This window comes from Rhipicephalus microplus, chromosome 5 (assembly GCF_043290135.1).
Source record: "Rhipicephalus microplus isolate Deutch F79 chromosome 5, USDA_Rmic, whole genome shotgun sequence".
In the NCBI taxonomy this organism is placed as follows: Eukaryota; Metazoa; Arthropoda; class Arachnida; order Ixodida; family Ixodidae; genus Rhipicephalus; species Rhipicephalus microplus.
The window spans coordinates 123,634,653-123,659,809 of NC_134704.1; the positions used below are offsets into that span (position 1 = coordinate 123,634,653).

The window sequence follows — 25,157 nt, forward strand, 5'->3', positions numbered from 1 at the left end:
CGTATGTACCAGGTTCTCTCGTACTCTTGTGGACCCCATGTCGTCACATCGGCCTCTCAGAAAAACTTTTATTTCGCTATGACGGACCATACAAAGTCCTTCGCAAGATCACCAACCTCACCTACGAGATACAGCGAGTCGTCGACGAAGCGCACTCAATGCCACCACCATCTACTGTTGTGCACGTCGTCAGACTGAAGCCTTATGTGTCACCCAACACTCCCCTTTCGTGACAAGCGCCGGGTCGGCGCTTTAACGGCGCGGGGTGGTGCCACAAGGCAGTAGTGGGATTGGGGCATAAAGCAGTAGAGGGTCCCAGACTGAAAGAAAAGACTACGAAGTGGATAGAGACTGGTTCCAGCCCGCCAGTGCGCCAGGCATTGTCATCACGTGTAATCGTTGTAAATATCTGTAAATATACGTTTTCTTGTAAGAATATATATATATATATATATATATATATATATATATATATATATATATATATATATATATATATATATATAACATTTTGTTGGTTGGACCCTCAACTAATTTTGCTTGAGGTGTTTTAGAAAGACCTCATTGCGATAAATGAAAGCCACCGACGAAGGCATGTAGCAAGAGGGCGCCAAAACCAAAAACGAAATATTATAATATATTTGCAAAACACATGCATTTTGCGAAATCGCTGGTGTTTCCCAATCTGGGCTTTTGCCTTAAAGAGGGTCCCGCTGACAGCAGGGACAAAGTGAAAGCTGAATGTTCTTCCGTTTTATCGCCACTCTGTTCAGGAAGATCATCAAATAGACACCATATCTCAGGGAAGCCGTGGTGGCCATGCACCTCAAGTGGCGTGGTGGCGATGACGCGCCTAGTTGATGCTGTGGTGTGCCGGCAACTGCGCGAGTCGTGTTGGTTACGTGTCGGTTCACGAAGAGAGCGAATAGCTCTCTTCGGGAACCGAGACGTGCTTTCTCCATCCTCTTTACAGTGAAGTTGCTCAAGATATCTGTAAATTGAGCTCTATCGTGCATAACTAACTCCTCATGGAAATATGCACCATAGGAATTCGGAAAGCCACGCTGTACTGTGTACAGCACGTGCGAGTGCCAAACGAAATTGAACACGTGAAAGAGAGAGAATGAAAGGAAGAGATGGATCACAGAACGAGGAAAAAAAACCGAAAAAGAAAGAACAACAGCGAAGTGGTGATAAGTAAGTGGAGTAAAGTGATAAAATCAGACAAAAAGAGCAAAAGATATAAAAGGAGTCCCTCCATATCCATGAAGTGAATGATGATGAGCGGGGCGAAGCTGCAATGGTTATCGGTAAACCCGCGACCACGCATCACATAAAGACTCGACACGTTGTTATAAAGGTTATCGTATATATCCCTACGTACACGGTGTTTATTACTTACTTATATACACTTATATACTCACAACATAATCATTTACATATCCATTAAACTATAAACAACGATTACACTAGTGATTAGGAAGCTCTGGGACGCGTTTTTCTTTGCAGATCACAAATATGTGGTCGGTGAAGTACGTGACGAGAGCATGTTGCATGAGAGATTGTAGCGTTGACACGGGACAGGTCGTTTCAGATGGAGGTGACGGTGGTGAGGTTTCGGTCAAAGCGCAGGTGGTCGCATACCTTACAGCTGCGACTGAATGAGCGACCGAGGAAGTAGCTGTTGAAGCGCACGTCGGTGCCATCAAGCTCAGGTATATAGCGATTGCTTCCGGCGCTTTACCACTGCTTCGGCAACCCACTCCGATTCGAGGTTTTCTTAACGCCTCTGCTTCGCAGGCTCTCACTTCGAGATCCCCTTATTGACAAGCCCGCTTCGTCTGCGCGAGCCCTTGCCGCTTCCACCACCTATGAAGTGGTGCTGGTGCTGTAGTTTGTGATTGCTGCGTATACGCTGGCAACTTTGTTCCGCCTCGCAAGCTCAACCGCATATTGGCCGCAGCCCTCAACCGCAGCCCTCCGCGCCGCTGCCTTCGCTTGCAATGTGCTCATGATGAGTAGCTACGTGAAGATGTGCCCTCACTGATCTCTAGGCGACCAGAGTGGAAGTGCACCAAAAGAGCTCGCGCTCGCCTCAAGAACAAGTGAGCACGGTGCGACGAGGGGCTTGCCCGATCAAGAGGAGCAAGAGAGATAAAGGGATATAGAGGAAGAGGAAAGGCCTCGCTACACATTACAGTGGCCGCGAGTGTTTAATGACAAGTCCGCTTGGTGAAGTGGAGCACGGGATACGCATCAAGGAGGTTAAGGACAAAAGAGGTAGAAAGCGTAAAGAGAGACCGAGAACATTGAGGAGAAAAGAGAGAAACTGATAGAAAGAGAAAAAAAGAGAAAAAAAGTTGGAGGGTACTTCAGCGTCGCTTTCAAAGACGCCATATATCGTATTGAACGCTTTTCGCATTGCCTTCTCAATCGCTAGCTCGGCTTTACTTCTCGCTGGACTTCACAATAGTGCAGCAAAGAGACGAATGTCCGTGCACGTAACATATCAAACTGTTTTCGAATGCCTACTGCAAGTACCATTGGCAACCCAACATACACGCCTTTGACGTGCCTCGCGCGCCTGCGCAGCTGTACACTTTGATGATCTCGCTGCTAATGATAATTTTGGCAGTGATTTCTAATATAAGGCCCTTGAAGACACACTTATTACATAATTCACATGATTTGACACATGGTGCTATTCTGCGCTTCTGCCACGCAATTTTACATTGGTGAAGGAGTCTCCTTCCACAAAATGACGTCCATGTAGCCCTTTTTTTTCTTCGTAGCTGCTTCAAGCAGCGGCGTGAGTCTGAGGTAGAACTTGAACTCAGCTTGCCAAGCAGAAGGCCTGGCTTATATTCCTCTCGAACGAAGCCTATTTTCCACCAGCATGTGTGAGAAACAAGCTATTTACCGCGGTCGCGTGGACTAATAGACATAAAGCATATAAAGGCATCGAAAGGGAAAGCAAAACAAAACGAAGTGATACATAATGAGAGAGAAAAACACAGGAGGACATAGGAAGAGAGAGAAACACTTAGAAACAGAATCACAAGCAAGAAATAGAAAAAAAACAGAGCAAGACAGGGAGCCAAAGAGTGAGAGAAATAGAGAAACAAAGTAAATAATTGAACGGAGAGAAAAAAAAACGTATAGAACAGAGATACAAAGAGCCAGAAAGAGACAAGCAGAAATGAAGACAAAAAACAAAACAACACAAGAAAGGGAAAGGTGAAAGTAAAAAAAAGATGCGATGAAGGCCACCCAGCCTCACTTTTCTTTCAGACTTGTCACCACTACTGTGAAGCTGGCACAGTTGCTTTTTTTTTAGTCTCCCTCTGCTAATGTTTAGCCGATAATGTTATGGTGACGGCAAGACTGTTCGTAAGAAAAAACAGCCAGACGAAGGCACTGCAAAGAAAGCTTTTATTGCCTAAAGGAAAAAAAATGAGAAGGACCAGGAGGGCGGTGCCGTACAGTCAACGAACTTGCGAGGAGGGGCCCGCGAAGAGTCGAAGTGGTCCGCCAGGGATGCTCAGATGTTGATGACGCGACTGAGCTTCTGTATCCTGTTGAGAAGAATGTCTCCCTGCCTTATGCAAGCCTGCGAAATAAGAAGAGTTCGTCAGGGTTCTTTTAATAATACTAAAGGCCCCAACACCCAAACGGAAGTGCCACATATATGGCAGCCTTTCGTGACCAAAGGGATAAGGCAGAGTAGTGCTAGAATATGTATTGCAGACACAGGTCTAAATTATGAATATCAGGCGCTTCTCCCAAGCGCTCAACAAGATGGGTGTTTGGGCAAGTTGGTTCGTACTTTATGTAAAACAGAGCACCAAAAACGGGGACATTATAGTCACAAAGGACAAGCGCACAGGACAGGTACGCAGACGAGGAATGTATAGAGAAGCACGTAGGAGAGCCTGTCCTGTGTGTCCCATTTTCGGCTCTCGATTGTTTCCCTCCCTGGTCTGCCTTCGGTCCCACGCTTTCCGTGGTTAAAATTGAGAAATGTACCATTTTGGTAGGTTCCTTTGCCACAATATGGTAAAATAATCTGCATGGCCATGACTTTGTAAATTAAAGAAAACGACGGCAAAGAAGGTGCAATGATTAAATGCGTGGGGAAGACCTTCTTGGGGGACTAAGAAAGCATGAGGGTCTTGAAAAACGTTTAGTGAAAATTGGCACGCATATGCGTACCTGAAGTGAGATATCAAATTTGCATGTATTTCAAATATATAAATTATAAAAGAAGAAATTTCCACACTGGGATTTGGTATTTTTTGCCGGTCGTTATGGTAACTTGCAATAGAAAAAGTTGATTTTCAGAACTACGTTGTTCTTTATAAAATGCACTCTTAACAGACTACAGCAATATAAACGTCGCAAAAAACTATTTTATATTCCTTTATGAACATTAGTTGTCGAATTGGAAGGTGAAAATGAACTTCCAGTAATTAGCTAGTGCTTATCAAATAATTACTATCGCAACAAGGCTGAGAAAAAAAATCACAGCATATCCACGGAGTGAATGATGATTGGTGGGGCGCAGCGTTCGTCAGTCTGTCTGTCCATTTGTTCTTGCGTCCGCCTATCTGTGTGATCCTTGGTGCATCCGTCCGTTTGTTCATTCGTCTGTCTGTCCGTCCATTTCTTTTTGCGGCCATCCCTCTGTCTGTCCGTCCGTGCGTGTGTCAGTCTGTTCGTCCGTCCATATGTCTAGTGAAAACTCCAAGCACAGCCATCTCACATCTTTTCATCATGTATTCATCATATACAAGTGCCCCCATCCAGCAGACATTGTAAGGACCGCTATTTCGGGTATGTGCCACTGGTGGTTACGTACTACGAGGGACGCACAAGCCACACCATAAGGAGCTTCGCCCCTAAAACAGAATAGCTTTAGGCTCTAGTTGAAGGTCTGCTGAAAAAGTTGAGGCCAAGTTAGCGTAAATATGTTTACGAAAACTTTCGCAAAGCTACCGGAAGACAGATTCACTTTACAAAATCAAGAAAGCCGATAAAGCTGCGCTACAAGTTTTCAAGCCCGTGTGCTGTGCACTGACGCCACATGGTTTACAGCCCTCAAGCATTTCGCTCCATTTAAATGGGGCCACTGCAGCCGGTATTGGTTGAACAGCTACCGGAACCAATAGACCACCGTGGCGCGTATGTTTCGAATAACCACTGCATAATTACGACATCATCATCATGATTATCAGCCTAACTACGGTAACCGCAGGGCAAAGGCCTTTTCCATGATCCGCCAATCAACCCGGCCTTGTGCTTTCTGCAGCCACGTTATACCTGCGAAGTGTTTAATCTCACCGGCCCACCTAACTTTTCGTCTCTCCCTCGTGCCTTCGCCTTTTCTGCGAATCCAGTCAGTTACCCTTAATGACCCGTGGTTATCCTGCCTGCGCGCTACGTGTCCAACCCACGTCCATTTCTCGTTCTTGATTTCAATTATCATATCCTTAATCCCGGTTTATTCTCTGACCCACTCTGCCCTCCTCTTCTCTCTTTAGGCTACACCTATCATTTTTCTTTACATCGCTCGCTGTGTCGTCCTCAATTTAAGCTGAATCCTTTTTGTAAGCCTCCAGGTTTTTGATCCGTATGTAAGTACCGGCAAGTTGCAGCTGTTATACATCTACGTCTTAAGCCTTAGTGATAGACTAAGATTCATTACTTTAGAATGCTCAGTTGCCGAATGATCTAACTCATCCTTATTCTTCCAGTTATTTCACGCTCATGATTCGGCTCTGTGGTTACTATTTGTCCTAAGTCCACATATTTCTTTACAACTTCCAGCGCCTCTCTGCCTATCGCAAAGCGCTGTTCTCTGCCGAGATTGCCAAAAATTTTTGTGCACATTAATTTTGAGACATACTTTTCTGCTTTGCATGTCGAGTTCAGTAATCATGCGCTGTAATTCTTCCCCTGAGTTACTCATCAAGGCAATGTCCTCAGCGTATCGCAGGTTACTAAGGCACTCTCCGTTAACTCCTATCCCGCACTCTTCCTAATCTGTGGCTCTAAAAACATCCCTGTAAACACGCGGCGAATAGCCTTGGAGAGATAGTGTCTCCCTGCCTTACAATTTTCTTTATTGTGATTTTTTTGCTTTCTTTACAGAGAACTATGGTGGCTGTGGATCCCCTGTAGATTTCTTCCAGTATGATTATGTAGGGTTTGTCGGTGCCCTGGTTCCGAAGTGCCTGCATTACTGTTGATGTCTCAATTGAGTCAAACGCCTTCTCGTAACCTATAAAGGCTATGTGTAGCGGTTTTTTGTATTCCGCGCATTTGTATGTCAGCTGATTGATACTATAAATATGGTCTATTGTGAAGTAGCCTGTACGAAATCTTGCTTGGTTCTTTGATTCATGGAACACTAATGTCGTCCTGATTATTTAGCTATTATTTTTGTAAGTAATTGGTAGTAGGCTGATGGGCCTGTAATTTTTGAAGTCCTTGACGTCTTCTTTCTTATAGATTAAAATGATGTTGGCGTTTTTTAAGATTCTGCTACCTTTCCCGTGAAGAAACACTTCGTATATAAATTGACCGTTTTTTTTTTCAACACAATTTCTCCACCATCTTTCAGAAGGTCCGCTGTTACATTATTCTCACCAGTGGCTTTGGCTCCTTGGATTCTCTCTAGGTCTTTCATTACTTCTTCTGTCATTACAGGTAGCATGTCAAAGTCCTCTGGGCTATTATTGCTTCTTACAATATCATCCTGGTTTTTCTGGCTTCTCTACAACTCTCTGTAAAACTCCTCCGACACCTCGACTATCCTATCCTATACATATTATAAAATTGCCTTCTTTGTCCTTTAATGCATATATCTGTTTTTGCCTATGCATACGTTTGCTTTTGCAGGTTTTAGGCTTCTGCCACTTTTACAGCTTGCACAATTTTCTTTATGTTATTTCATCTGATGTTGGCTATCTAACGGCTATTGACTAACTTCGAAAGCTCCACTAGCTCTATTTTTTGTTGCATTCAAGGCTTTCATTGTTTGTTATCTCTAATGAGATTTTTTTTCATCTCCTGGGATAGTTGTAAGTGTCCTGTCTAGTGGCTATACCTTCGACTTGTATTGCACACTCTGATACTAGTAAGATTATCGTTCATCGTGTCAACGACGCTAACGTCGGTTACCTCGTTTAGTGCCTCAAATCTATTCTGAAGAGGAACTCTAAATTTTCGTACTCTCACTCTCACCAGTAGCTCATTTTTTGGCTTCTTGCGTATCAGTTTATGCCTTTGATTTTTTTAAAAATCTCGGTGAATTCAAGCTTTTACCATTCTATGCTCACTGCATCGAATCTTCGCAACTTCTCTTACTTCCTGTGCAATGCCTGGGTGCGCATACAGAATGAAGTCTATTTCATTTTAGTTTAGCCATAATGACTCCGCCACGTTCACTTACACTTAGTTCGTTTTCTGAAGAAGGTACTCAACATGCACAAGTTATTACATTTAGCAAACTCTTGCAGTAGCTCCCCTCTAGAATTTCTATAGTCCGTGCTGTATTTTTCCACTGCATGGTCTCCGACCTCTTTCTTGCTTACTTTGGCATTATAGTCACCCATCAGTATAGTATGCTATGTCTTTACTAAATACTTTACTAATTACTCACTCTAGGGCTTCGTAAACGTGTTCAACCAAATGACCATCGTAGCTCTATCGAGGTGGGCAGGCCTGGACCGCCTTCACACTGTACCTTTTAATAAACTGAATTCTGATACTTGACATCATCTCAGTGATGCTACAGTATGCCTCTGTGTTTCCAGCGATATTATTGTGTCTAAGAAACCCCACGCCTAGTTCTCTTCTGTCAACTTGCGCACGGTAGTATAGCACGTGTCCATTCTTCAGCACTCTATAAGCCTCACGTGTCCTGCTTACTACACTGAGCCCCATTACACCCCATTTAACACCCTATAATTCCTCGAATAGGACAGCAAAACTACCTCACTAGATAGCGTTCTAGCATTGAATGTAGCTGAGTTCAAATTGCAATGGCGGTCTCTACAGACACAGAGATTCTTAGCACCCTCCGCTGCGTCGCAGGTCTGACCCCCGCCTTAGACAGTTGCTTCGCAGACACTGCAACAGATGGCCTAGGGTTGATTGGTACGTCCATGGGAGGGAGCGGCCACTTACCGGCAGGTGGTCGCCAGTGAGGACGCATCCCATACATCCTTGTTTTAATGATTGGTTCAACACACGTTTTAAATAAGTATGCAATTGGGAATGGTCCGGCATATGCATTGAAACCGAATCTGGTCATGGGACGCTAGGCTGCCGCGCTATCTCTAAGTAGTAGGTTCTGGTATACACTTTTTTAGCACTGTACAATACCACCTGACCGCCTATTAGTTTTCAGCTGCACATTACTGGTGGCTCACCTGGCCTCCTCTAGTCTGTTTGAAACTCTATATTTGTTAACAAAATAAAAATAAACCAGTGATGCTTCGAACTTTGGGCCTCGCGAGCTTAGCCCAGCTTAGTTTTCTGGATGAACCCCCTTCTCATGCACACATTCTTCCCTAGCTTCTTTCTCTCTCGCTCAATTTCAACATTGTTTGCTTCAAAATGTCCGTACTGTTGAAATTTTTAGCCCTTCCATTTTGACGCTTCCTGTCAGCTGACTTGTTGCGCGACCTGCTTTATGAATATTTCGGCTACTTTTATGTGATTGTTATAATGAGTGTACTCGTCGTGGATGGTTTGATTGAATGAAAGGTAAATGCGAAAAGTTTCCAACTGCTGATGAATAGACAGATGCTTCTTTAGGGCTGCATAGTATTTCGTTGGCTTTTTGGAGTGGTAATCAAAACTCTGGCAAACATATATAGCAGTAGACACTGGTACTCAGTCTGAATTCAGATATAAGTACTAATAATTACATCTACGTTTAGCGCAATGACTTAGGATAGAGGATGAGAAGGTAGGAAAAAATTTTTTCTTGTTGCAAAGAGTGGCGAAATAAAAAAAATCTTTGAATGAAAATAATGACGTGTTTACATCTTCATTTTTATTTAGTCGAATGAATAAATGATAAAAATTAAAATAAAAGTGGGCAAAAAACAAACAATGCGCCGCAGGTCGGAGAGAAACACGCACATTAGCATCACACAAGCTACGGTCTAACCCCTGAGCCGTCGACAATGCCTTTCTTTGCCGCTACGTCATTAAAATACCAAAAATGTCGGCAGATGGTCCTATTATATTGCCTATAGATTAGAAATGTGGTTATCAGAAACCAAGTCTCTGGGTTACCAGTCCTGACGAAGCAAAGCGTTTATATTACATGGCATGCACTTCGCCTGCCATACCCGCGGTTTCTGTGCGGTTCAGGAAGCTCGAAAAGTGAACTTTGAGCAAGCGGTCTCACCTGGTACTGGTGGTTCTTGATGTCAGGCCGCGTTGTCTGCACCACCCCGCCCACTTTGTCGATCTTGCAGTTGAGACGATCGGCCGCGATGAAGCGCGCCAGCTCCCTGCATGCAGATTATAGCACAGCATCGTTTGATTGCTTGGCGTTTTTCCTTTTCATGATGTACGCTTCAATCCTTGCGTTGCCAAGTCAGTGGCGTGTTCCGGGTATTGCGTCGTGTTGCACTGAAATGAGGCAACCATCGGCATGCACACGACGAAGCTCGATGCTTAATAAGGACATCTTACACCAGCAATGACGCAAAAAAAGCAGCTGTGGTTCAATGAACAAAATTCTCGACCCGCATGACAAGAAGAAAGCCGCCAGCACTTGCAGTAATCAATTGTCTCAAGAATATGTGATCGTGCATGTTCTGAACGCAACATCGACAACGAATGCGCAGGTGACTTTTTGTTCAAGCGCTAGGCTTTTTAGACACACTTCATGCTTTGCAACCGTGTGTTGAAAACATTTTTTCTTTGTCCAAATCAATAGGAAAAATAACACAAAAAGATTGCTCAGGCTTGCGCAAAGCATGGCACAGCGAAGCTGGTTGATCCTCAGGTATAGTCGGGGAGCAGCACGTGAATCTGAACGATGGCCACATTAGAATCCAGTGGGCTTGGCTGAAGAAGCGGCAGCCAAGAGACGGCGATGGTTGGATATGAAGTATACACGCAAAGCTTGCCCCTCTGAGTGTGTTAAAATCGCCGTTGTTCACGGTGTAAAAAACGGTGGCGAATGATTTAACGACGGTTCGGCGCCGGCGGCTCCCTGGTGCGGCGAAGGATCGGCTGTTTTCAGTATAGGAGTGGCGCGCAGCTGTCGCGTTTGCTATGGCAATGGCGCAGCACAGTCTTGTCTTTTCTGTTGACGGACGTCTTATTTCTGCATTTGAGAGTTTCACTATTAAAAAGTAGATGCGGGCAGATCATGCAGTGAGGAAGCAAGATAACCACTGATCGCTAACAGTAACAGACGATTCCAAAAGGAGGCAAGCGTTTAAGGAGAGACAAAGTTTGTTTTGTAGGTGAGATAATGTGGTGTGCATAAGTGGCCAGAGGCGGGTTAAATGTGGGCGTATGTCAGACTGATAATGGCGTTGGATTGTACACGGCTGGTTGTATCACCAACCATGTCTCGAAAAATGGTCGTCATTACAAAAGTGGGATGCGCTGTGACCATCTACATGTACCGTTTAGTATCACTGTAAAAGAAAAAAAACATTGGAACCAGAATGATGTGCAAAGGTCACTAGCACGATTTTCGATTTACAGAGAAAGTTGTTTAGAACACGCCGGTATTAGTTACGTTAAAATAACTGTAGATTAGTGGGGCTCTAGAACACTTCAAGTAATGATCGAATGGATTCATTAAAAAAGTTCTTTGCCTCCAGAGTCAACCATTGCAAAATCTTTTAGAAACCGCCATGTAAAAACGGAGTCGGAGAGATTTGTCGCGCACTGCAATTGCTTTCTATCTAATCTAGTACCAACGAGCGAGCTGGTAGCTAAGGAGAGAGGGGTGAAACGGAGAAAAAAAAGTTACCTCATACGCACATTATGACCTTCAGCGTTTCTTTTTCGTTTTTCTTCAAACGCATGTCTCACTTCCAGTGGGATCGTGGATGCGCGGGCACGTGGAGGCATCCCACGGCGATCACGGTAACTACACCGCTCACGATGCTCAAATCACTGAAAGGTTTGATATGAGAGTGTATGACGTGATCATTTGGGTATATGGCATAGCTTTAATATACAGACTTTAGGGAACAAGCTGCACATAGGGCCCGTGCTTTAAAACCTATAACCGCTTGGGCGCCGTCATGATGGATTGATACTCCACTTTCGGGTGACGTTCACTTGCAGTCGCCACTGCATGCTGCAAAAACACCTTGCATTTTTTTTTGTTTCGTGGATATATGTTACATCGCAGTAAAAGACTGAAAAATGAAGTAGTTTTTGTCCGCGGCAAGAAAAGAAACATGAACGCCCGGTGGCGCAATCGACCGCACGCCGCATCACCACACTTTCAACGTTACAAAGATCGTGGCGCCATCTACTGAATGAACCTGCAAACACTCCTCTTCGCGCTTAGTAAATTGTATAAACGGCTACTCTATCTTTCCTAAAAGTAGTGGATATAAATGTTGTGCAATATTCATTTATTTATAATACAGAAACACGTTTCTTTAAGATTTGTATTGTGAAAATTGGAGCGCTCTAAATGTGGAAATTTAGTACTTGTCTGAAGTATTGGGATGGAAACAGTGACAACATTCCAAGGTGTCAGCGCTTTCGTTGTTATGGCTTTTCCGGCCCTGCTTTTCCTCTAGAGTCCGTCTATTAACACTAAGGTATATGGCATAATCTGTAAAAGAAAAGGCGATCCATTTCTAGCCAACTTTAAAAATTATTTGTAAATTGCAGGCCACGTGCTGCGCTCTAATGTTTGACTCACGTGTTCCCACGAGCTTGAACTACCGATCGGTAGTGCCTTCCCTACCAAGCCGCAGTGAAAAAGTGTTGCAGGGCTCCTTTAAGATGCGTATACAGGTTCGATCCAATGCACATCGCATTGTGAGACTCGCGAAAGGTGCACTCACTGGTCTATGAAGGACACGGTGACTCCGAAGGTGTCCGCCATGTACTGCAGCGTCAGGCTGCGGTAGGACTCCAGCAGCTGGGAGTAGGCCAAGATGCGCATTTCGCGCACGTAGTAGCGCACGTGCGGAGCCCAGATGCGGTCGCGTAGGAGCATCTGCTCGACGTATGCTGCAACGCACACGATAAAAACACTTGTCGCACCCACACGCGACTGGCCCCGACATGCATATACACGTGGAGAAAATGTTTGTGTGGTAGTGTTAAAACTTGTTTTTCGACACGGAAGTGTCAGTCATTATAAGGAAAGAGCGGCCGTGGTATAGGCAGACGGAATAATAAATAGGCGAATTGATTTGGTTAGATAATAAAATAGATGTTGCTATGAAGGATCTTACGTGAACACACGAGACAAATTTGAACGAAGATGAAAAGAGGAGTTCTAAAAAGTGGAACGAAAAATGGCGCTGGAGCCAGTATTTCGGCATGACAAACCACATTCGTGAGAGTATAAACTGATAATATAGGTGGATCGATCCTGGAGGAAGATAGCACAGAACTGCACCTTAGTGCTTAGAGGCAGGAGAAGGTGGCGCACCTACCTCCTTTGAAAATGAGGCACATTTAGGTCTTTGTTTAATAAAGGTTTCCTGGTCCCCATCGAACATACTTTGCTCTGTGAAAATGTTTGGGCGCCGAATCTCATTTTACTGCAGGATTTCATAGAGAGAAGAGTCATACAGGGCACCTGTAGTGTTAGTCGAGAATGAAGCTGATTCGCAGGGAGTGTACGAAATGTAGACGGCAGGAGGGGTTCTGCCTCGTACAGAACAAAAGATCTTCGGAAACACTGGCACGCTAAGTGCCCGGGACACTAGACTAGAAGTAGTAGGTGTTCGAGTTAACTGTACCTCTTGTTGTCTGTCTGGAATCATGCGGGAAGTTTTAACAGACACTGTGAAGATAGAGAAGCAATTAATGAAATTGAACAGGTGAAAGTTGCTCACCGAGCTTCCTGAAAAAGATGGCATAGCGGCACTTGTAGAGAGAGAACAGGTACTCGCTAATGTCTGGTATGCCATGCAAAACTTCCAGGATCTCGGCTCCTCTGACAACCTGCGCAAACAAACAAAAAAAAAAGACAATAATGTAGCACATCTCGTATACCTGTCACAAGCATTCGGGTTAGGCTCCAAACAATTATACGCAAAAGAGCAAGCTTCCCAATAATAAAACAAATTATTCCCGGCATTGCAGCTAACTAAGCCATGCGTTTTTTTAAGTGCGTGCCCTCTGAGATCAGCGGAATTTAAGGCGGCAACCTTCGTCACCTCATCAAGTGCGAAAATTGACCGTCAACGTTGGCATCCCGTGGCGTCGGGGACCGAGTTATGCAAGAAATCATCATGACTTACTGATGTCACAAATAATCAACGTTGATGGCAACATTATGATGCGATTACGTCGTCACTGTGACGTAACGTTATGTGGTGGCGTCGTTTCACGTCATCGCAGTTTTGTTGTAGGTGGACTGATCACAAAGACCGTGCAAAGCCTGCTGAAGTGCCAACGATCTCGGAGGCAGTGCAAAACCACTTAAAGGGCAGAAAGCTTTCTAAAGATGGCATCGATACGATGAGCTGAGAAGAAAGCGCGTGCGTCGTTCGCTTTTTCGTCCGTGTGTTCTCGCGCTGGTAGTAAACCATCATGAATTTCCAGCAAGCCCGAGCCTCCACCCTTGTGAAGAAAAAGAGGGCCACTTTCGCCTTAGAGACATCATAAGAGAACGCTTAACGGACCCTGTCAGTCTTTGTTAAAGGAAATTAATTTTATTAGATTGCCTCCCTAATTTGATAACTAGTACTAATGAAAAGAATGAACACTGAGAGCCTTTGATCCGGCAGTTGGTGACGTGTCTTTCCCGCAAGAATTTCAGATCATCTACCGAAGATTTCAATACGTGGCATCCTGCAAAATGTGAATTTTCAGAAACAGGTTCTGGGGTAGCACAAAAAAAAAATTACAGACCTTGCGCTAAGCCGCGAAAGGCTTTAAACAATGAAACTGGATGATTCTGGAGACCAGTCTGGTAGCTCGTTGGGTGTTTCTAGGTCTCAACGAGGTGATTCAGGTTGTAGGCTACTTCTAGGTTGTTGCTAGGTTGATTCTCAGTGCAGAAAGGTTAGACGTGAACCGCAGGCACTGACAGACTCGACACGGGTGTCTAAACTTCAGAGACAAGAACTCGCGTCAAAACCAAGCGTTTGCGCTGATCATGCATCAACGGCCACGTCGTCGTTGGCGCTGGCCTTCCATGGATTCTAGGTCTCCTCGCAGCCACCATTGCCTTTTCCGTTCCCTAGTATTTTCTTGTTGAGCCCACCCGAGGTCTTCGGCTCGCACCGTCACTTCGCAGCCACTTATTTTCTTGCTTTCTTCATATTTAGTGATTAATAGAGAGTAGCAGCATTTACCCAACTTCTGTAACACATATCCGTTTATAACGATGACAGTCTACTGGATCGGCTACTTAGAACCGATTTGCTAAACCACTTCGCTGTTAAATATATTGTCTAGCTCCAATGAACACAAAAGTTTTAATCATGTAAGTTATAGTACAGAATCAGATACGATGGTATAACTGTGATGAACTACATAATATAGCAATAATCAATTTATAGAAGTGCACTGTTTCAAATAGATCAGATCAGTTCATTTCCTCTGAGCAAGAGGAAATATGGTGGTGGGAACAAGCTGCCTGACTGCAGCGTGACGAAGCTCAGTCACAGTGTGTACCACTGACCATAAATAGATGACATGCTACCATAAGTCGAGACACTTTCCCTCAGTATGGAAATAGGTTAAAGAGTAATACAATAGCGCAGACGTACATGCACTGAGTTGATGCTTGCATATCATATATGTGAGACATACCAAGTTTGTTCGAATTATATCAGTGCCGATGACTAACTGCTAACCAATTTCGGCTCATTTTGGAAAAACTACTGTCATTGTTGCGTACAACCTAGTAAGGTAACACAAGTCCACTACTATGTGGACCATGCTCACTGTGACAAATGCTTCGCACACTACTGTAGTTACTCTTACAAATAATTGACGAAGGGCAACTTTCTTTCTGATCAAACCATTAAATCCATTTCGTCACGCCTGTGTTGGTTTATGACACGCGCCACTCAGTTTATCAAGTAGTTCCCAGCGGGAAAGAGGGGTTTAGTGAAAGATGAAGATGTAAAAATGACGCTATTTTATGCCTCCTGATGCGGGTGCGTGGCATAGCGTTTTTAGGGACGAAGAGAGCGAAGAAACGTGAAAGAAAGAAGAGGAAGAGTGAAAGGCATGCTAAAAGAGTGTTTTCCAGAGCCGCTTCACCTTCTGGAGGAGCTCGACGCGGGGAAGGGATATGACGCAGGTCAGAACTGTGTAGGTGACGAAGCGCTCGTAGTCAATCAGCTCGTAGCAGGTGAAGGTCGACACCGTCTCCAGGAACAGGGTGGCGGCCTTCTTGAAGTCCCGCAGCGCGATGCTGTACACTGCCGTATACACCTTCAGCCGATTCCTACGGTCCCAGTCACCGCGCTCTTCAACCAGGCTGCAAGAACGCGCGAAAGATGATATGATAGAACTCTTCGATTACGGTTGGCTTACAGTAGTCTAGCTTATAAACAAGTGGCTATTTTGCTCCCCATTAATCACAAACGATTTCTAACAGTGGCGCTGTTTTAGGGCTGTGCCTGACGACAGATAAGTGCCCACCTTGCATGCCACGCTCCCGTTTCTAGATACACATGAATAGGATTTGGATGGATGGATGGATGGATGGATGGATATGGCTGTACCCTTTAGATCGGGCGGTGGCTAGCGTTACCAAGCCGTAATACTTAATGAACTCAAAACTATATTTGTTTATTTTTTCCATAAAAAGTGAGTTTGAGGATTCGTACTTTGCAGTGAAGAGTTTTATTTTCACTCGTGCCTTGACTTTAGCCACCAATCAGATAACCTCCTTCTAGTTAAGTCTACTTGCTTAAAGTCTATTTTGCCCTCCCGGTCCCTAAACCCCAGTGCTTTGAAAAATTCTGCGCCATTATCCTGAACTATAGGGTGAAGCCCTTTACAGAACATTATCAAGTGTTCGGCAGTTTCTTCTTCCTCTCCACACGCACTGCATACTGTGTCTACCCCTTCGTATTTGGCCCGATATGTCTTGGTTCGCAGTACTCCCGTCCTTGCCTCAAACAGTAGAGAACAAGAGAGACGTGCTCGTCGCGCCATCTCTCGTCAGAGACAGCAGTGGTCTGTCGTGACTGAACGGCAAACCGGCCAAAAAAAAAAAAACATGTCTGACGAAAAAAGATGGTTATCAAAAATGATTCCCCGTTCTGTACAACAGACAAATTAACATTCTGTTCAAATCACACTGTCGCGCTGCGAACCATGTGGCTTTCCAGACTGTTCAAGACTTTAGAAGCCAGTCGATTTGTAGCGAAATACTGCAAGTTTACCAAATTGTTCCAGTAGGTCTCTGTTGTATAGATTCGTGAGTCCTTTTTGATTACTAACTTGTTTCAGGAGTTGTTTTTTTTCTCTCGCCTATTTCTTATTCAGCTTTGGCAGGACGTCGTTGCTTCCATCGAGAGATGGCGTCATGCATGGATGCCCCTCCCCTCCTCCCTGAAATCTGGTAGTGATAGGATAATTAAAACTCGGGAAAGTGGCGAAACACAACACGAAGGCGTAGATGAGGGACCAAGTACAAGACTCTTGGGCTAGTGTGTGTGTTACATTCAATGAAGCTGCAGCATGCTAAAACACAGAGACCACGGAAACGCACGTCCTGTACACTTTCTGTGGTGTCTGTTTTATCAGTGCCGTGGCTTCATTCCAGTACAAGGGCAGTCTACATATTCTGTTTATTTTCGGAAGATTCTAACTTGCAACGACTAGCCCAGCAACAAGTTTCTAGGACTTCTACTAGGAAAATGGTATCTTGGTTATACCAGAGCCATTCAGAGTCATCGAGTGCTTCTTATGGTCACGAAAATGCCGCCTCAGTTTCATTGGAGCCCACGGCCGCCGTTAGAGACACAGCTGAGCTTCAAAAGCAATGTAAAAGCTGCTATCACAGGGGTTGTGTATGGAACAGCCTCGGTGTTTTAGCTTTCCAAGCTTCCGCGATGGTAGCTTGGCTTTCACGCATTTGCTGTTAGCATTTAATATTCATAAACACCTGACGTCCGTATGAAAATGAGCACTTGGGAGAGAAAAAAAAAGCAGCTCGAAGCAGGAAGCTCGCCATGGTATCATCCAAAACGATATGAAAATTCGGGGGTTATGAACAAGTACCACAGTAGGATTATCCCGAACGTAGCGGAGAGTGCCTGAATAATTTTTACCACCTAGGGCTCTTTTACATGTATACCTAATTCTCAGTACACTGACGTCTCTGCATTTCGCTCTATCGAAATGCAATCGCCGTGGCATGCCCTTTTCATCTCAGCACTACGATAGGGATAGCTTTTTAAAATTCCTATGAACTTAAACACAGTGCATTTGCAGCTAAATGTTAATGGTATCATTTGTAAATGTAGACATAAAATACCAGCTGTTGCATGCGCACTCGCCGCCATAGATTCTGAACCTGTTAAAGTTGGAGCAGCATCTGAGTCTTCTGGCCACATCTTAACAGATGAACACAATCTAGAGAGGGCATTTTGTCGCCGCCATAGATTCTGAACCTGTTAAAGTTGGAGCAGCATCTGAGTCTTCTGGCCACATCTTAACAGATGAACACAATCTAGAGAAGGCATTTTGCTTCTATTATTGCAAAACAGTTTAGAAAAACTTCACATATTTTAATGTCACTGATGTTGTTAATTGTTGCCATCATGGTATGACTTATTAGGGAAGAAAAGCTGGTATAAGTCAATAAAAAAAATACAATTTACCCGTGCAAAAGCAACATACAGGCACGATCATTTATAAAAGCAAGATACAGGCACGACCCTTTATAAGTTTTTGGTACACAGTCACATGCACGGAGTACCAATGCATCAGGTCACGGATAAGTTCTTTACGGAACATGAATAATGATCATCCACACATAGAATATAGATTGTGGCGTCCCTTTAACTGAATTTTTACCACCACCTGCTGGACACTAAATGCACACCTCAGCTCGTATCTGTTCGTGGTTTACGTGTTAATTTCCATAGTGGTTGTATTGTCGAAGAGGTTGCGGCGATGGCGTAGTGGTTAGAGCATCCGCCTCGCATGCAAGAGGTCCGTGGTTCAAATCCCGGTACCGCGCAGTTTCCAACCGGATTAAAAAAAAAACCCGCGTGTTGATGGAACTGCATTAAGAGGCCTGGGGTGCGGCCTCACCGGCAAACACCGCCGAGAACGCACTCCCTCACCAGAGAAGGATTGGCCACCCTGGTGCAGTATCTGGCCACTACCTCCCACATGCTTACGTCAAATAACTCACGGCCCTCAGTCCCCAGCAGCTGCGAAGCAACTGACCATGGCGGCGGTCAGATCTGCAACGCAGCAGAGGGTGCTAAGAATCTCTGGATCCGGACAGGCCGCCATTGGAACCTGAACTTGGCAACGTTTAATGCTAGAACCTTATCTAGTGAGGGAAGTCTAGCTGTACTATTCGAGGAGCTAGAGGGTGTTAAATGGGATATAATAGGGCTCAGTGAGGTTAGGAGGACAGATGAGGCCTATACGGTGCTACAGAATGGGCACGTCCTTTGCTACAGGGGCTTGGCAGACAGAAGAGAACTGGGAGTGGGGTTCCTAATTCACAGAAACATAGCTGGTAACATAGAGGAATACTATAGCATTAATGAAAGGGTGGTAGGTATCGTAATTAAACTGAATAAAAGATACAAGATGAAGGTAGTACAGGCTTACGCGCCTACATCCAGCCATGATGACGCTTCAGTTGAAAGCTTCTATGAAGACGTGGAATCGGCAATGAGTAAGGTAAAAACACAGTATACTATAGTGATGGGCGACTTTAATGCAAAGGTAGGGAAGAAGCAGGCTGGAGACCAGGCAGTAGGAGATTATGGCATCGGTACTAGAAACGCCAGAGGAGAGCTACTAGTAGAATTCGCAGAACGCAATAATTTACGGATTTTGAATACCTTCTACCGAAAACGAGAAAACCGCAAGTGGACATGGAGGAGCCCTAATGGCGAAAATAAGAACGAAATAGACTTTATAATGAGTGCACAACCTGGAATCGTGCAGGATGTGGAAGTGATTGGCAAGGTACGATGCAGTGACCATAGAATAGTACGGTCTCGAATTCGCCTAGACTTGAAGAAGGAACGACAGAAACTGATACGCAAGAAGCCAATCAATCAGCTAGCACTGAGAGGGAAAGTACAGGAATTCAGAGTGTCGCTGCAGAACAGGTACTCGGCTCTTAGTGAGGAAACGAACCTTAGCGTAGATACAATGAATGATAATCTAACGAGTATCATTACGGAGTGTGCAGTGGAAGTTGGAGACAGGGTAGTTAGACAGGACACTGGCAAGCTTTCCCAGGAAACGAAGAACCTAATTAAGAAGCGTCAAATCATGAAAGTGTCAAGTACAACAGACAAAATAGAACTGGCAGAGCTTTCGAAGTTGATTAATAGACGTAAGGTATGCGATGTAAGAAGGTATAACATGGAGAGAATTGAACACGCTCTGAAAAACGGAGGAAGTGTCAAAGCATTGAAGAGGAAACTTGGGATAGGCAAAAGTCGGATGTATGCACTAAGGGACAAAGAAGGCAAAATAACTACCAATATGGATAGGATAGTTAAAATAGCAGAGGAGTTTTACAGAGATCTGTACAGTAGCCGTGACAACCATGGCCTTAATACTACAAGAACTAGCAGTAACCCAGATTACACCCCACCAGTAATGATAGAAGAAGTCAGGAAAGCTTTAGAGAGCATGCAAAGGGGCAAAGCTGCTGGTGAGGATCAGGTAACATCAGATCTGCTGAAAGATGGAGGACAGATTGTGTTAGAAAAACTAGCCACCCTGTTTACGAGGTGTCTCCTGACGGGAAGAGTACCAGAGTCTTGGAAGAACGCTAACATCATCTTAATACATAAGAAAGGAGATGACAAGGACTTGAAGAATTACAGGCCGATCAGCTTGCTCTCTGTAGTATACAAGCTATTTACAAAGGTAATTGCTAACAGAGTAAAGAAAACATTAGAATTCAATCAACCAAAGGAACAAGCAGGATTTCGAACAGGCTACTCAACAATTGACCACATTCATACTATCAATCAGGTAATAGAGAAATGCTCAGAGTATAACCAACCCCTATACATAGCCTTCATAGATTACGAGAAAGCGTTTGATTCAGTAGAAATATCAGCCGTCATGCAAACACTGCGGAATCAGGGCGTAGATGAAGTATATATAAACATTCTGGAAGAAATCTACAGGGGATCAACTGCTACCATAGTGCTTCATAAAGAAAGCAACAGAATACCAATCAAGAAGGGTGTAAGGCAGGGGGACACAATTTCCCCAATGCTATTTACCGCGTGCTTACAGGAGGTTTTCAGAAGCCTAGAATGGGAACAGTTAGGGATAAGAGTCAATGGAGAATACCTTAGTAACCTGCGCTTCGCCGATGACATTGCATTGCTGAGTAACTCGGGGGACGAATTGCAACTCATGATTACGGAGCTAGACAAGGAGAGCAGAAAGGTGGGTCTTAAAATTAATCTGCAGAAAACGAAAGTAATGTACAACAACCTCGGCAAGGAGCAGCGCTTCGAGATAGGTAATAGTGCACTTGAAGTTGTAAAAGACTATGTCTACTTAGGGCAGGTAATAACCGCAGAGCCGAACCACGAGACTGAAGTAACTAGAAGAATAAGAATGGGGTGGAGCACATTTGGCAAGCACTCTCAAATTATGACAGGTAGTTTGCCACTATCCCTCAAGAGGAACGTATATAACAGCTGTATCTTGCCGGTACTTAGCTACGGAGCAGAAACCTGGAGACTTACAAAGAGGGTTCAGCTTAAATTGAGGACGACGCAGCGAGCAATGGAAAGAAAAATGGTAGGTGTAACCTTAAGAGACAAGAAGAGAGCAGAGTGGATTAGGGAACAAACGGGGGTTAAGGATATCATAGCTGAAATCAAGAAGAAGAAATGGACATGGGCAGGGCATGTAGCGCGTAGACAGGATAACCGCTGGTCATTAAGGGTAACTGACTGGATTCCCAGAGAAGGGAAGCGGCTTAGGGGGAGACAGAAGGTTAGGTGGGCAGATGAGATTAAGAAGTTTGCGGGTATAAATTGGCAGCAGCAAGCACAGGACCGGGTTAACTGGCGGAACATGGGAGAGGCCTTTGTCCTGCAGTGGACGTAGTCAGGCTGATGATGATGATGATGATGATGATGTATTGTCGATAAGTGGGTCCAGGGTTCGCGTTCCGTGAGATACGAAGGAAGTCTTTCCAAAATTCTGGAACCGGCATCAGTCTTCAGCATTTGCTCGTCCTCTTTTAAGTACACAGATTCGCTGTTAATGTAAAACATTTTACGCATATACGTACAAGGCGTCAAAATGGTTCATGCCCACACGTGTGTCCTTTGACTGAAAGTTAATATCGCCACTTTTCTGTTGTGGTATGGTCCTCTTCGATTTTTCATACTCCTGTTTGTTTTGGTCGTAACGAAAACAACGATGCATTTGTGGTTTTCGTGTAGCCGGAACGGCCTCTCAGGACGCAACTCGTGTTAGGCATCCTCATCTTGAGATGGCGTTTACACATGGTATCCAGCAGCATGTCTCGCACTGCACGAGCATATGATTACACGGACGGCTTTGAAGATTGACTCTGTGGCAGAACTGCACCGGATTGCGGAATTTTCGAGCAGCGTATGAAGCTCCCCCACCAGGTGTTGACGAAGTTTTGTGATCACAATAATTATTGAAGGACTACGGCTTTAGTAGCCTACTTATACAGTACTTAGGTCAGCAAACACCAAGGGAATCTTTTGAGTGGTGGTGACAGTCCAAGAAGGCACCCCTACGGGCCCAGGCGGGACGCAAAAAGCTGCGGTGCTCTGCTCATCACCTGACATGGCAGAGGGGTGGTTGTGAAGACAGCGGCCCAAACGTAGCTCCAGCGGTGCCTCGCAGCGGTAGCTGATGAGGACCCTCAGGATAGAGAGGACTATCGGACCAGGAACCACTCTCCACCACGTGTAAGGCAACGTTGAAGATGCGAGAATCTTCTTTTATTCGCTTAGCCTGAGCCCCACAACCGAGGCCAGCGGGATGATGATGAGTATATACAGGATAGAGCGCGTGAATAATGCTCGCAATACTTTCGACTATCTCAAGTCAAAATGAATGTACACTGTTTTCAACACTATAGCAAGCCGTCGAACGCAAATATACGAACTTACCCCTTGGCCCTGTCGATGCTGCGGGTGATGAGCTCGTGGTCCATGTAGAAGAAACCGATGCGGATGATGTGGAAGAGCACGTCCAGCCGGCGACCGAGACCCACCGTCTTGTCATACGTCTTGTTGAGCTGTGCCAGTGCCGCATCCTGCGAGCGCGTGGAGAACAAATAGCACCGCTTCGTTCCGAAACAAGGAAGCACTTGTTGAGGTACTGGTGTACAAGTATGTCTACAAGAGGGCCACAATGTCAAACTAATGACTGAGGGGTTGGGTTCATACTTGCTAGTATTATTGATACCGCACACGCTCAGTTCATTTCAGTAGCTTTTTGGCTGTCCTTATGGGCCATCGAGGTATACCAGCAGCCTGACGCTTGACGGCACGCCGACGCTTCACGCAAACGTCCAGTTCACAGCTGCCCCCTTCCCTACCTGAAATAATATTACAGAGCAACAGTAACAACACCCCATATTGTTTCTTTAGGCAACGCGCCTGGCACTTATTTCAACAGTTACGAAGAGTTACCTCATTCAGTAAGTAGTTACATTATTTGGTAAGTAAAGAAGCTGTTGCCTTATTTGATAAACTAAAGAAGCTGTGCCTTATTTGATAAACTATGTCCTGGTAAACGCACAATATCTGACCCTTCACATATTTCTTCATAAAACATTGGTCTTATCCTGCAAGCGAGGTTTTTGGAATTACTCACCAAATAATTTATCTATATTTGGTTCAAACCCTTAATACCTTCTCGTGGTATATGGCATACCCACGAGAAGGTATTAAGCATAGTCTTGATGTGCAAAGGGCATCAAGACCATGTTTTTTTTTTCATGAAGGGGCAAGTCATATCGTGCGCCTAAAACACCTTGGTTTAAAGAAAGCGGGGCTGGAATGTCTTGTCGGCTTATGCGCTTCCACACTGTTCTTGCTCGCTATTGTTCAAAATTATGCGTAGCCTCACGCAAGTCTGATGCCTGAATATGACGTAAGAATAAAATAGGGCATTGCCGCAGAAGGCCGGACTGTCTGGCACCCACCGTTCGACCACGTCGTCGCCTACAATTATCAAATAATTTCTTTTTGTTACTGTTAGGGCACATGTTCAGCCAATAAATTTTTCTAAAAGTTTATTGCTGACATCATCTCTGTTTTGTCGTTCTTGACGCCGTCCAGCTCGCCCTCACCTGCGTGACACCACCGTGCCAACGGCCCAACGATATGTTCCGGTGAAGATTATCGCAGAAAAGGAGGCACCTCAACTAAATGTGCCTGCAAGTTTTTATCACGGCAACTAAGGCCGTCCATAGCGAGACTATCTTGCAACAATTCTCGACTATCCGCACATCATTACTGTTAGAGGCACACCTAGGTACCGTTGATGCGGACCCAACGATGGAGGTGGCGATAATAACAACGCTAGGTGGCGTGACCATCCGTTCGTATCAGGGGTATGCGAGCTGCTGCAGAGATCCGCCACCTGGTGACACCAAGTCCAACTACACCATGTGAAACTGCGAAGTGCTCGAACATATTGTTACGGGGAAGCAAGGTCATGCCTTTTGGGTTGTGTAATGCCCCGGCTACTTTTAAGCGTATGATGAACTGTCTTCTTCGCGGTTTCAAATGGTCGACCTGCCTTTGCTATTTGGATGATGTAATAGTTTTCTTGCCCTCCTTCGAAAGCCACCTGTCTCGTCTCTCGGCAATTTTTGACGTTTTTTGTTGCGCTGGTCTCCAACTGAATTCGTCGAAATGCTCATTTGGACGACGGCAGATTAAACTACTCGGCCACCTTGTTGACGCCACTGGTGTTCAACCCGACCCTGACAAAGTTCGTGCAGTCCGAAAATTCCCAGTTCCGCGTTCCACCCAAGAAGTTCGCAGTTTTATTGGGCTCTGCTCATACTTCCGCTGCTTTGTCTTCAACTTCGCGGATATTGCTAGGCCCCTAACGGATCTCCTCAAAAAGAATGTGGCCTTTTCTTGGGGAAGGGACCAAGAACATTCCTTCGCGTCGCTAATTACCGCCCTCACATCACCACCTGTGTTGGCTCATTTTGATCCAGCGGCTCGAACAGAGCTTCGTATTGATGCAAGCGGCCATGGCATTGGTGATATACTCTCTCAGATACAGAATGGCACCAGCCGTGTGATAGCCTACGCTAGCCGACTTTTGTCGCAAGCGGAGCAAAATTATTCCATCACTGAGCGGGAATGCTTAGCCCTCGTTTGGGCTATTGCGAAATTCCGTCCGTACTTATACGGACGTCCGTTCGCAGTCATCACGGACCATCATGCGCTTTGCTGGCTGTCGACGCTTAAGGACCCTACAGGAAGACTCCGCCAATGGGCAGGCACTTCGATTACAGGAGTACACGTTCTCGGTTGTTTACCAATCTGGAAAGCTGCACAGCGATGCTGACTGCTTATCCCGGCACCCCGTTGATCCACCTAGCTCCACTGATTTGGAATCCGATGCCTGCGTTTTAGCCATCACTGACTTTCTGAACGTGGCCGACGAACAGCGCCGAGATCCATCGCTGCTCACCATCATTGACCACCTTCAATCGCGTTATGCTGACCCTTCTCTTAGCAGCTACCTACTTCAAGACAACG

The 25,157-nt window shown here is 45.0% G+C and overlaps 1 protein-coding gene across 1 annotated transcript in view; it reads right to left on the reverse strand.

Annotated features, from left to right (window-relative positions):
* Positions 1-3,414: 3,414 nt before the first annotated feature.
* LOC142817927 (26S proteasome non-ATPase regulatory subunit 6-like) overlaps positions 3,415-25,157 on the reverse strand; it is a 36,861-nt gene continuing 15,118 nt past the window's right edge. Inside the window, exons 3-8 of the mRNA XM_075895897.1 lie at positions 22,539-22,684; positions 15,460-15,679; positions 13,077-13,185; positions 12,072-12,240; positions 9,425-9,530; positions 3,415-3,610 (exon numbers count right to left, since the gene is read on the reverse strand). Coding sequence (XP_075752012.1) covers positions 3,542-3,610; positions 9,425-9,530; positions 12,072-12,240; positions 13,077-13,185; positions 15,460-15,679; positions 22,539-22,684 — 819 coding nt within the window. The 3' untranslated portion in view covers positions 3,415-3,541. The remainder of the gene's footprint in view (positions 3,611-9,424; positions 9,531-12,071; positions 12,241-13,076; positions 13,186-15,459; positions 15,680-22,538; positions 22,685-25,157) is intronic.